Here is a 14,248-nt window from a genome sequence, read left to right as displayed (position 1 = left end):
TTATCAATTATATCCCATCATATAAATTCTCAGTAAAGTTTAATTACTCCAAATGATATGCAGAGTAAATAGTCTACAGCTACATTTAAGAACAAGACTCACAAGAGTTGTGGAGTTTTGTTTTTGGTCTGGCTGCTTAGTTGGTGTATAATTGTAAATTTCATTAAAAACTAGCAGGGTTTTTCAAGCCCCAACATTTTAAAAAGGGGCGTCCATGTTGATGTTAGAGGCAAAATAGTCAAGAACACGAGCGGCATTCTGAAGGGGAAACACACTATCATAATGTATTGCATAATATTCTTTCAACTTATCTATCTTCATTTTATTTATCAACTTGCATGTTTTCTCATCAGGAAAGAAAAAGGGGAACAGTAATTACTAATATTTTTGATCAGAGCTTCTATTTTACTTTCATTACCCTGACATCACTATTGGCTGCTTTTTAAAACAATTCACAAAACATTTACTTATTGGATGATAAAATTGATTCTTAATGCTTGTTACAATAACCAACCTTATTATGCCCAGTATCATAATTCTCTTTAGCTAATGATGACCTTAGGAACTATGTACATATTTTTTTTGCCATTAATCCACAGGGATGTACATAATAACTACTTCCTACATGAATAGGGAATATTTAAAAAATCACAGCACATCTTTGAAGGATCAAGAACTATAGTCTTACAAATAAAACTGAAATTCCTGTTGTTTAAAATTATCCTGTTCAGAAACAAAAGGGAATAATCAAGGAATATTAAAGTAAATGGTTTTCAGAGGAACAGAACAATGGACCTAATACCTCAAATCTCTGATTGCTGACTTTTTTGCCCTTCTTGTTCCAGACAATTTTAGGCCTTGGGTCTCCCGTAGCTTGGCAGATGAATGAGGCGACTCCTCCAGAGACCCCTGTCTGGTCAACAGGTGTTCTTGCAAACTTTGGTGGTGCTAAAAAAGAAACAGTAAAATAAATCTAAGCTGACCAAAATAATATACCAGGATGTCAAAAATATTAAACCAAAATAAATAATACTAACTTTCAGAGCAAAGTTTTGAAAGAAAAGGAAGGCTGATATATAGATAGTCCTTGAGTTACAACAGTCACTTAGGAACCATTCAAAGTTACAACGGATCTCTCCTGGGGTGCATACAATTCAGTTCCACAGTTCTTATAGTCACCCTTCCACAGTCACATGTTCAAATTTTGTGCTTTCAGCAACTAGCCCACATATTCAGCTGTTTGCAATGTTTTGACATTTTTGATGAAAATTGGCATTTACTTCCAGTTTTCAGCAAAACTAGCCCACAGCAAACAATTGGTTTCCTTAATGACTGTGGTGTTTGCTTAATGACCACTGCAAAAAAAAGTTTGTAAAATCAGGTTAAGTAATGTGAGTGATCTGCTTTACAACCATCACAACTTGCAATGATAAGGGGCAGGCTCCATTATGATCGTAAGTCAAGGATCACCTGTAACACAATTAGCTACATTACAATATGCCAGTTCCAGGCAGGATTTAACATATTATACATGTTGATATTGTTAGAAATCATATACATATACATATATAAACCTTAAACTAGAAAACAAAATCTAGTTCCCTGCTAGTTGTTCAATCTTCAATTATAATATCATAATTATAATTGAATTGAATTTGAATTTCTTTTAAAATACCATACAAATGTAAAATTATTTTTAGCAAAGCTTTGTTGATGTAATTACCCAACTTAGAATTTTTTTCTCCAAAAATATTTGACTTGCTCCATAAACTATTTCTATCAAAAACAGAAACCATGTATAGCAAAGATTGCAATTAATAAATTAACAGTTTCTGCTTCTTAAAAACTTTATCTTCCGAGGCTCAAAAATTCAAAGAGATGGTAACTGTAGCCATAAATAAGGAGATTATGGGCAAAAGTTGACAAATCTAAACCACATATTAATGTGTAAAGGCATCATAGTGACAGCAAAGGTGAGAACCATCCTGGCATACTATTTTTCCTGTTGTAAAACATGGCTGTGAAAGAACAACCATCAGAAAGTTTAAATAAAGAAAAACAGATGTCTTTGAAAATTGTTAAGAATAAGTTGGACTACAAGGAGAACAAATAATTCAATACTACATGAAATAAAATCAAATTGTTCACTGGAAACACTAATAATGAAGCTAGATCTATTTTGAAGACATAATGTGAAGGCAAGTTTATTTGTGAAAAACCTGACATTTGATAAAATGAAAGGCAATCAAAAAGAGATCAATAAAAGACAAAATAACTAGATGCTACCATGCGCTTATAAGAACTGAAAGAGCAACTACTAAAAAACACTCCTGGTCTCTGTTCTTCGATCATGAGTTGGAAATGATTGAATGATTGACCAACAACAAACTTTGGCCTCAGAAAACAATGTATTATCAAGTTACATCCATATTACATTTGCAACACTTATCGAAGAGGGACAAAGTAGAGTGATACGTAAGAATGATTTTGTGTTAGAACTATACAAGCCTCATAACCATTTTGTGGCGATTGTTGTTGTTAAAACCTATATTGATTGATCTAGTATTAAGCAAGGATCTAATCAGTGGACAACACAACTGCTGGATGTTTTCTGCTCAACTAAGAATAAAAGAGGGAGATCTTGAGGTCCATCACAATTGTGTGAAATTGTTTTCACATGGTCATGAGAAAAACAGTCTGATATCAGAACAGGCCATGACCAAAACAAGAGGGATGGAAAACATCCCTACCACCATGGTTCTCCAATAGACTGTACATAATCAGAAGAAAGAGGTGCAAAAATTTGAATCTTGATTTTACTATAAATAGAACTTGAATCTCATACATTGCAGTCAAAAGAATTTTGTAATGGACTAATTTTTCTATAGTAAAACATTTAAGAAGTATATGCTTACAGCATATGTTTACAGCATATGGAGGCGCAGTGGCTCAGCAGTTAAGAGGCTGGGTTTGTCATCTGGAAAGCCAGCAATCCAGGTTCAAGACCCAAGTGCCACGTGACAGGGTGAGCTCCTGTCCTAGCCCCAGCTCCTGCCAACCTAGCAGTTTGAAAGCATGCAAATGTGAGTAGATAAATAGGTACCACTTTGGTGGGAAGGTAACAGCACTCTGTGATGTCATGCTGGTCACATGACCACAGAAATATCTTCAGATAACATTGGCTCAATGGCCTTGAAATGGAGATGAGCACCGCCCCCTCCCTATATTGGGCAACACTAGCAGATTAAAAGCCACAGAGTCTCCTTTACCTTTTTTTATTTTACAGTATATGCTTAAATGCTAATTTATCTACTTATAGTTCAGCTTGCAAGGGAAACCTACAGTTCAATTCAATAAAATAGGGCCCATTTATGATTCATTGTGGAACAGAAATTCCAATCCTTGAACTATACTGAGCTCCCACTTCTGGATAAAGAACTGCCAAATTCCTGCCTCAAGGTTTTGCCTAGTGTGTCAACTGCTGTATCTAAAAGTTAGGGGGGAAAGCAGAAAAAATAAAGCTAAAAGCAAAATCATAAACAAACACATCATTTATACCTAAGGGAAGAAAATATTTCCATACACATGACCCAATCACACCAATTATAAAACTGTAACTTGCAGTATTTCATATTATGACACCTCAAGATAACATGAATTATATATTCATGATACAATAAATAGGACTTTTCCAGGGAAAAGACACAACTGCTAGAGAAAGTGCAGGCAAATTCTAGTGCCCATATATTTTGAAAATGATTCTGAACACTATATATCCTTAGCATCTAAGAAAAAGCAATGGATAGAAACTAATCAAGGAGAGAGGGCTTTTTTTGTCATAGAACGCCCAGAACAAAGTTCCAGCACCTTTTTTGGATGGAACCTTGTAGAGTAGGCAAAGCGGGTTGTATGATGTGTGTAAGTTCCGGCACCATTTTTTTTTTTTTTTTACAAAAACACCACTGCCTAGAAATAATTTTCTCATAGAATTAAGGAGAAAATTAACTACAAATATAGCAAGTGCATGCTAACCGAAAACTTAATTTATCAGTGTTCCATCCCAGTCTAAAACCTTGCACACTTAATTCATTCAACAAGGATTGGAAAGTGGTTAACTTAGGCTTTACATTTATAAATACATTCAATTTTCATTGTGGAATTTATAATTAATTTGAATATTTTATTTTCAATACTGATAAGAAAATCAATATTAATAACAATAACAATCAAGAACAAATTTTTTGTTGATTAACAGAACTGGGCCAACATGAGATCTGGCAGACTTTTTTTTTCTTTCAAATAGTAAAGTGTATTAAATTAAATTAAAAAGTTTTTTATCTATATGGAAACTTTCTAAAACTATATATTCTACCAACAGAGAGAGAATTGACTCCAGTAAACATACAGTATATGCTTATACATATAATATAAATATGCTATGTATACATATGCGTGTGTACACATACCCACACATAGCATATGCCCATGAATTGGCCATACTGAATATACAGCTAGTTGAAATAACAAATTAACAAACTTCAGTGAAAATGACAAAGAAGATCCTTATTTGGAAAGTTAAACTTAAATAATGCAAATTTGTAATTATATAATATGCAAAACCTTTATAAATATATACATAAAAGTAGATTAGTATTATCCACTTGTTATAATTGTAATTTCATTTCATTCAAAGAAAGCAGAATGAATGGGGGGAAGGGTCCTGGTTTATACTAACTACTGGATTACACTAATTTTTAAACTGAGAAAAATCCATAGAATATTTGATTTAGACAAATGCATCTATTCCCATTGAGAAAACAGATTTTGGATTGCAGTCATGGAAAGACTGAATTGTTCCATATCCTTCAATATTTCAAGATATAGTATTTAAAACTAGGTATGTTTAGGTACTTAGTTTAAACTGAATCACTATTCCTATGAGATTTTACATTTTTATTAAGACTTAAAATATGTTTTATTTCTGTAATTTTTTGTCATAATTCTTGTTAGTTAAAATATATTAAAAGACTAATTATGAGAGGAACAATGATCCATCCACAGAAGGACTTTTTGAATCTGTTCTTCCTGAGTCATGACTAAACCATTTAGACTGGCTTCCAATCATTCTAGAATTATTTTTTGGGGGGAGAGCTCCGGGGTAAGTGGGCAGTGACTGCAACTGCCTTCTTTTGCAGGCAGCAACCTTAAATATTTAGATGATTGAGAATCTCCACAAACATTAATGGATGAACTCCATCTACTATTGCTTTTCTAAGCCCTTTGGGCTACAGATTGTCAAATCTGTTCTTTGTACATGGATAAATCAATAAGAATTACAGATAACTATTAGGAATTATGCTAAGGATTTAATATTTCATCTAAGAGTTAATATTATTAGACATATCCAGCACACTTAGTAGGTTTGGTTGCCCTTCATTTCTTTTTAAAATAATTTTCATAGCAGAGACATTTATAGCATTCACTGCTAATTTACTCATTAATCATAATTTATCACATCAGTTATGCTGATCATCATTATAAGCAATTACTGCTCCTTAATTCTAACCTGTGCTTACAATGTACCTGCAAATTGGCTTGTGCAAGAAGTTAATTAGCTTTTATTTCTAAAAGGGCAAGCAAGTGAGAAATGATTTCATAAAATGTTGCTAACTGCTAAACAAAGCTTTCTCTGGAATTTTGCTAAGAGTATAAACTGTCAATCACATAATGCCATGCCTGATACATTGTTATGAATAATAATACACATATGATGGTATTAAGGATAACTCCATTCAGAAATCTCCAATACTTCATCCTGAACCTAAGGTTTACTATACAAGTAAGATAAATAACTAGGATAAATGAAGAAGTTTTCACCAGACATAATAACAGCAGTTTTAAAGGATTTTTAAAATTACTAATTATTTTGTTTACTTATATATATTTATAGTGTATTCTTAAATACACTATGTGTAGTCAAAATTACTAACAGATTTTTACTTCATCTTATTAACCACAATTATGCTATTTATTTTAATCAGTTCATGTGTATAAATGTGTATTCACAGACAGACACTAGTCTTTTTCTTTTGAATATAAACTTTTATACCTATAAAGCATTAATTTCCTTAGGATTGCATTTCATTTTATTAATATATATTTATTTATATTTTAACTCTGTCCAACCATAAAGGTCTGGGGATATTACTGGTTCAAAAAACAATAAAAATGGGTAAACAAAACAAAAGCAAAGTACAGCTTTATAAAACCCTAGTGAGACCACACCTGGAATACTGCAATCAATTTTGGTCACCATAGTACAAAAGAGATGTTGAGACCATGGAAAAAGTTCAGAGGAGAGCAACTAAGATGATCCAAGGCCTGGAGACTAAAACATATGAAGAACGGCTGCAGAAACCCAAATACTGGTTTTCTATTTCTTCTCTTTCCCTGCTGAAGTCTTTTTCATATTCTGTTCTTCCTTATTTTCTTGTCTAGCAGGAGATCTTATTTCCTGCTTCTCACAGTCTTTGTCCAGAGCCACCTTTTTGGCAGGATAGTCATCCCTCACCACCATAATTCTTGTTGCATCTTCTTTCCTAAACTCCTAGTCTGTCTTTCCTGGCTAAGTCATGCTTCTCTTCTACCACTGCCTGATAGGTTGGTTCCACCTTAAAAGTAATGCTCCCCTTGGTGGAACGCCAGATTGTGCAGAAGTTCTTTGATGTCAGCACTGCTCAACTCAGGAAGCTTTTAACTCTTCTCATATAAAATGATTCAGTACTTATTGAACCATTTTAAATAACTGATAGATCACATACTTAACAGGAATCCAATGGCCATATACTAGCCATCCAAAATTGGACTGATTGCTATGGGGAAGGGAAGGGAAGGGAAGGGAAGGGAAGGGAAGGGAAGGGAAGGGAAGGGAAGGAAGGAAGGAAGGAAGGAAGGAAGGAAGGAAGGAAGGAAGGAAGGAAGGAAGGAAGGAAGGAAGGAAGGAAGGAAGGAAGGCACTATTAATGGAGTATCATTAAGTGCTTCACATTTACTTTTAAGTTCTTCTAAATCAGGAGTATCAAACTGCCGGCCCGCAGACCGGTTGCATCATGCAGAGGCCATGCCCACCCCAGCTCCATCATGTGACACTGAGAGTTTGACACCCGTGCTCTAAATGAAAAAATAAACTACTTGCCACGAAACTGTATGGCTTTATCATGGCAACAATCTAAACAAGTTATGTTTAGTTAACAAAGGTCATGTTAAATGTCTGATGTTTCTAGGAAAAACAATTTCAGAATGAAGAGACAGGACCCAAGATGTGATTTCCTACTGGATTAAAACTAATTTGTTATTATGCCTTTAATAATTGCATAATGTGTTAAACTTTTCATCTAAAATATATTTATATATAGTAAAAGCTACAGATATAATGGTTTGAAATACTGCTTAAAAAGACTAACAGTTTTACTCTATACCAAATCCACTTTTATATTTATTAAGTGTTCTTAAAAACTAAGAGGCACATTAATGAATTTGCATTCAGAGAGGCAGTTGAGTAACTTAATGAAGCATCCAAACAATGTTTAGCTCTTGATTTGCTATTAAAAAGATATTATAAAGTACCTTAAAATTGACATACAATCATATATATGTTTAGATCTGTTTATGTCTAAAATCATATAGCACATCATATATACAGCAAAGACTAATATTAATGCATGAAGGGTATATATATTTTATACTGCATATAATAAATAATGAAGTATAAAATCTGGATATAGCTTTATCTGAATTTTAAAAAAAGAATCTGCCCTTTAATCCATATTAAGCTTTTATCCAGCAGAAAATGAAAAGCATAAAGCCTCTTGAAGCTAAAAGGTTAGACACTTCATCCCTCTGGAATGGTACATAACCTTGTCATAGTCACTAATTTACTGAAAGAAAATTCTCCTTCAAGCTTTCTCTATTCTTTTTTCTTTTTTGCTGCTGTTCCTTTTTCAAATTTTAATGTCCGCTAGCGATGCATGAATTATTTGGTAACTAAGATCTGAAGCTGTCTTTCACCATGTAAAGTCAGATAAGAGTCTTAAAATGCCAGACAAATTCATCTTGTTTCAGAAGACTGTTTCCTCTAATATGAACAAAAAAAATGGAATATAGTACAGGGTTAAGTTTAAATTATTTTAAATATTCGTGAAGCATTCATCTTTATATTTATCTTTAAACAATAACAAAAGCTTGAGTCTAACAAACCTTATAAAAAATAATCCAAGTAATCAACACTCTTAAAAGATTGCTGTAATTTGATTACTAATTACTGTGTGATAAAACTACATATAACTAATGAAACTGAATGCAGTAAGACGGATGTATCCATTTGTGTATGCAGGGGGTTTTGATAGGAAATCTGCTTTTACTGATCTAGGAAAAAGTAAATTGTATTAACAGCATGGATGCATGATATTACTATGCTGAGGCTATTCTGGTCTTTGAACAAGGGGCTATATTTTATGAAATTAAATGTGGTTACAGCCAACAATTGATGCATTTAAAAATACGAATTCCCATTTTTGAACTAATTTTCCCATACTCTCCCTACTAAAGAAGATACTTTCAAAATTAGGGTGCCCCACTTTATTAATTTTCTTATTCATTTTCCTGGCAAAACTTAATTTAAAAATGGGAACTTTCATATCCTTGAATTATTTTTTCTAAAGCTTCCCTCAGACAAGGCTCTTTTAATACTACAGAGCTGAAACAGCAGCTACTGACACCTAGAAGATCAACCACTGATAGTAGTCTGTAGTTGATAAATGCTTTGGCTTTTAATTAGGGTAGCCAGAAACAGGAAGTGAAAGAAGAAAGGAACTGTATGGTAGGATATGGTAGGGGTTTTAAGGTAGAAATTCCAGCAGGCTATAAGTATTTAGGCTTCTCAAGTATCCTGGAAGAGACAGTATTTCAAGACTGGGCATAATCTTATTTGCTTCTTGGGTTTGAAGCAAGTACTTGATTAAAAGATGGCAACTGAGACAAAGAAGGCATTTTCAGATATTCATCTTGTGTATCAATTGTATTGCTATTGAATCAGGAGGTGCTCCAGATGGTCACTCATGCTTTAGTCATCTCATGACAGGATTATTGCAATGCACTCTACATGGGGTTACCTTTGGACCACTGTGAGGCTACCTGTGGTCTAGAATGCAACCATGCAGGTAACCCCTGATGTATATTGGTATGCTCATATGTCACTACTACTCACTGCTCACCATTTGGCTTTAGGTACAATTCAAGTTGCTGGTTACTATCTAAGCCATTCATAGCATTTTTTATGACACAGCACTTATCATCTGAAAGATCTCCCCCTTCCCACCAAGTTTCACATGGGTCTTAACCTGATGATGTTCAAGAAGTCTTTGAAAAATTGGCTTTCAGACCAAGATCTGGGTACCAAACTCCTATAGGAATTTATTTGTTTGAGGGATTATTTTTATAGGAGTTTTTCTTACTATTTTATGGTTTTATTATTACTTATTGTCAAGTATACTTCTTCGCTACACTTGCTGGCATCTTGCCATAAAAGAAGGATGGTGGCACAATCATGTGGGGAAGTGGCTCAGGAGGGAGAAGGAGGAGGCAAAGGGGGGAGGGAATGGCACTAATAGGAACCAGACATGTGAAAACCGGACTAATCAAGTTGCCCAAGGATGCCTGGCCTGGGAAAGAATGTGAAGCTGTTTCAAGACACGCCTGACATCAAAGCGGTTCCCAAAACATTGCATCAGGATGCTACTGGACACTGACAATCTAGCTGAAGGAAGGGGAGACCACGGAAGGGGAAAAACTTGTGACTTTGTGTGGGAATACTCAGTTCTAGCCTGCTTTTGCTGCAATCAGTAATCCTTAGTAAAAGAACTTATCACTTCAACCAAATGGTTGAGGGTCTTTCTTTCCTAGAGACCTAACTGGGGTAGGTCTGACATTTATGGTTTCTTTTTTAAACAGATTTGACAGCCTCTAAGTAAGTAAATAAATGTAAATTAGAACCTTCCACTGTCAATACAATAGCTGATAATTGAGTGTATGTTGGTTCTTCACTGGTTTATAGAAGAGGCTGCTTACCTATAATTTACGTTGAGACCAATATGCAAATTTATTTCCTAAATAAGAGTAGAAACCTCATATTTTTTGTTTGCTTTAATCATCAGTCTTGTCCAACTCTCAGTGACTTTATAGGCAAGTGCTACCCTGTCAGGCACAGCTTCTTTCAGTTGTTGGAGATTAATCTTTGAATCAGTTTTGAGTTTTCAAATCAGTATGTTCTTTGCTTGCTCCTTCTTCTTGTTCCACTAAGCATTCCTAGTATCATTGATTTCTACAATGAATTTACATGTGTGACATGGCCGAAGTAAATCACACATAGTCTTTTGGCTTCTAATGAGGAGTTTGGTTTTATATGATTTAGCCATATAATTTATGCCAGCTTTATAGTTCAAAGGCATCAATTCTGCTTCAGCCATTCTTAGTGCCCAAGTCTCAGACCCATACATTATTATAGGGAAGACTGCTGCTTTAACTAGCTTTTTGAATTTATATCAATATCTCTGCTTTTCCAGCTCTTATTTATGTTAATCACTGCAGTGCGATCTAAAGTTATCCTGCATTTGATTTCAGGAGTAGAAGTGCTATCTCAAACAATTTTTGATCCAAGGAGGGTAAATTCTCAAACTAATTCTATTTTCTCTGTATTAATTTTAAACATCTCATGTCCATCTGCAGCTGTTGTCATTATCTTTGTTTTCCTGATGTTAAAGCTTCATTTTCATCCTTGATTTTCCGGATCATTCGTCCTTATTTTCAGCCAAAAAAGTTATATCTGTGCACCTCTAATTATTTATGGTTCTTCCCCCAATCTTCACTCCAATATCAGGCAGTTCAGATCTAATTTCTGAATGATCACTTCAGCATACATATTGAAAAAAATGGTGATAAAATGGTGATAAAATATATCTCTTCCTGATTCTGAACCAATCTGTATCGCCATAAAGTGTTCTTACTGTTGCCTGATCTGATAAGTCTGATCAGGTGGGGACATCAAGATCATGCAAAGCCGCCCATAGCTTATTGTGTTCCACACAATCAAAAGCTTTTCTGTAATCAATAAAACACATATATAGAACCTTTTTGATATTCTCCTGCCTTTTCCATAATCTAATATTGGCAATGTGATCTTGAATGCCACGCTCCAGTTTGTACATCAGATAACTCTTGATCGATGACATTCTGTAGCCTCTATTTAATGACCTTTTATGGAATCTTGCTTGCATGAGAAATCAATACAATTGTGCAATAGTTGGAGCAGTTTCTGGCATTGCCTTTGTTTACTAGTGGGAATCCTCATATTAGCATGATGAAATTTTATTAAGGGTGAAATTTTAAGAGCACCTTCTAGAAAACAAACTTCACTGGACTTATAAATGAATTTTAAATAAAGAAATGTATCCATTAAGACTGCCCATAAGAATCCCATTTGAAAATTGATGCAAATGTTTTATATATAAACTGTATCATTATCCCAGGGCACCAATAGGATATGGAGATGTATGCATATAAAATCTTATGAAAGCAATAGCATGAATGGGTTGGATCAATAATTGCACAATAGCTTCCTCTATAAATTCATCTATATATTTAATTAATGTTTATATTATGAAGAAATTTTTGCATTACTGACACCCAAAAATATATTTTTATTAAGCTAAAAAAAGTACCAAGGAATATAGGTGATTTTTAGGCATTTGTAAGTTGCTCATTTCAAGATTCCCTAATATCATTATTAAAGAAATACTTTCAATAAACAGTGCCTCAGTCCAACTATCACAAAATATATCATTGTTGATCCTTCTAATTCATCTCAAGTTCAGTTACATTAATTGCCACTGCTTTGAGATGGATTCTCAACTAACAGAAACTGCCTTAGATTCATAGATGCCAACAAGGCAAAACAATTTTCTGCCACTGAAAACCTGACCAATTATTTTTAGATTTTATTGTTAAGTCACAGCACTTTCAGAAGAGCATATACAATATGACAATCAAGGATTAATTGTATAGGTACCATCAATATCAGAAGTTGCATGCATAATATGTCATGCAACAGTCTGGAAAATTAGTTGATTGAATAAATATAATCTGACACATTTCATTCCTTCCCCATCAAAGTATTTAAGACACCAAGTAGATGTACTGCAGCTAAGTTTCATTAAGTCTGCTGGCTATTATCACAAAGAATGTTTAGAAGGACATTTGCCTTTCTCTCCTCCCCCCCTCCAGGAAGTGTAATAAATGGTTTGGCTGGCAAATCAGTCAGTCAAACAGTGTGGCACGAAAATGGTAAGCTTACTAAATGGATGTCTCTCTGTAAAATACCTGCACTTAGCCTCCTATCAGACAAAAACCAAACCCATACATTTCATTAAAAAAATGGCATACTTCACTTATGTCTTGCTGTTAAATATAGGAATTCTTAAGTAGCATTTGTCATCAAAAGTTGTTCTCAGAAACAATTTTATGAAATTAAATGGACTATTTGCTGCACTATACTTTACTTTTTAAAAGTGTATTGAAGCTCTGAAAACTTCTGTTTCAAGGGTGCCTTCCATTCAATCACAGTCATGTCTTCAAATATATATTTAGTGCAGATTTCACATCTGTGGATACAACCTGTGGTTCTATGAATAAGTAGATATGATAACTGGAAGGAATTATGGAATGTACCCAGAGTTCTTTTAATCCTCATAAGGAACAGATGTGGTGTTTATAGACATACTAAATTTAATTAACTGTATCCGCCCATGTGATGGCAAAGAAATAAAAACAATCACCCATGCATTGTAAATTTTGCAGGGCCATTCAGGACAATTTTATTTTATCCCTGTTAGGGAAACAAATTGGAAGATCAGACAAATATCTTTGAAATTTTTTTTAGAAGCCATCAACTTGAAGCCATCCAACACTCTATCAGTAGCTAGATTTTATACTGCCACAATGAAAATAAGCTACAGGCAAAATTATATTGACTTTTTTCCCAGTTTTCTCAAGAGATAGTTTTATAGTCTATAATTATAGTTAAAATACTACATTTTTGGCTTTTAGATTGTTTTAATTTTATTATGGTTCAGTCTTACAGATTAAGGCTAAAATACTTTAAATATTAATAGTACACAAACTACTCTGATCTTCGAGATACACTTTTCGTGTTATACAAAATATAATAATTTTGCGTTGTAGTTTTGTACTTTCTATTTGTCTGTCTTCCAGTTTATTTTGTGTTATCACTGATCAAATGAAGATTATTTTATCGATTCTAATTCTACATTCTTTCATTTTTCCATTAATCTCTGTATTTGTGAAATCAAAATACAATTATGTTCCATGTATGGAACACTTAAAATCTCTAAACTCTTGCTGCTTCAAAAAAAAAAAGTCTCAATCATTTGGGATATCGTGTAAGATCAGAACTATGCTAAACAGAAATACTGGAAAGAATTCATATGGCAATATCAATTCCAATTAGTTTTATTATTTCTAAGAACAGAGTCATATATAGAAATTAGTCCATTAGTTATTTAAAGAAGTAAGTGTGGTTCTATTTTAAAAGCTACAATCCTGCCATGTAACTCCTTGAGAAGTTTTACTTCCACAAAGTGGCTTTCAAAGAGCACAAGAGATATCATTCATATAGTACTTGCTTCTCTACATCTGTACATCAACATCACAACTGTCAAACTCACCACGTCACGTGACGTGTCGCAACATATCATGACTCTTTTTGCATTGCCGACAATGGGGTAAGCACGGCTTCAGTATGATGAAACCGGCCCGCGGGCCGGAAGTCTGACATCCCATCTTCTTTGGCTATAATGCATGCAAGTAGATTGGTTTGTTTTTTAGTAGGCAATTAATATAAGGTGGTATTTAGAAATAAAACATGAAACTACACCTATTTGCATTATTTGTCTTTTTAGAATGCTATAATATCATTTGTATTGCATTTTGCCTCTATATTGGACTATTTATTATTTTGCAGCTGCTTATCCTTCATCATAGACTGAATTTGCTCTATTTTTTATTTGTCTTATAGTTACCACCTATAGCAGCAAGATTTGGTTTTCCTTCAAATTGCTTAAAATCTGACTCTTGCACAAATGTTGCTATCTCCTAACAAAACCACTTCATGTCTTGT

General features: G+C 33.8%; 1 protein-coding gene across 50 annotated transcripts in view; it reads right to left on the bottom strand.

Moving 5' to 3' along the window:
• Nucleotides 1–14,248, bottom strand: part of PTPRD (protein tyrosine phosphatase receptor type D) — a 478,865-nt gene that overhangs the window by 233,569 nt on the left and 231,048 nt on the right. For 27 of the 50 annotated variants that reach the window (XM_039356115.1, XM_039356098.1, XM_039356102.1 and 24 more), the window contains exon 3: nt 803–948. In XM_039356115.1, coding sequence (XP_039212049.1) covers nt 803–948 — 146 coding nt within the window. Of the gene's footprint in view, nt 1–799; nt 949–14,248 lie in introns of all 50 variants that reach the window. The other 23 variants (XM_039356096.1, XM_039356097.1, XM_039356101.1 and 20 more) reach the window with 1 other exon arrangement.

The sequence above is a fragment of the Crotalus tigris genome, unplaced genomic scaffold, assembly GCF_016545835.1.
Source record: "Crotalus tigris isolate CLP2741 ecotype Arizona unplaced genomic scaffold, ASM1654583v1 scf7180000018786.1720131, whole genome shotgun sequence".
In the NCBI taxonomy this organism is placed as follows: domain Eukaryota; kingdom Metazoa; phylum Chordata; class Lepidosauria; order Squamata; family Viperidae; genus Crotalus; species Crotalus tigris.
This window is presented reverse-complemented; position numbering and strand designations above follow the sequence as displayed.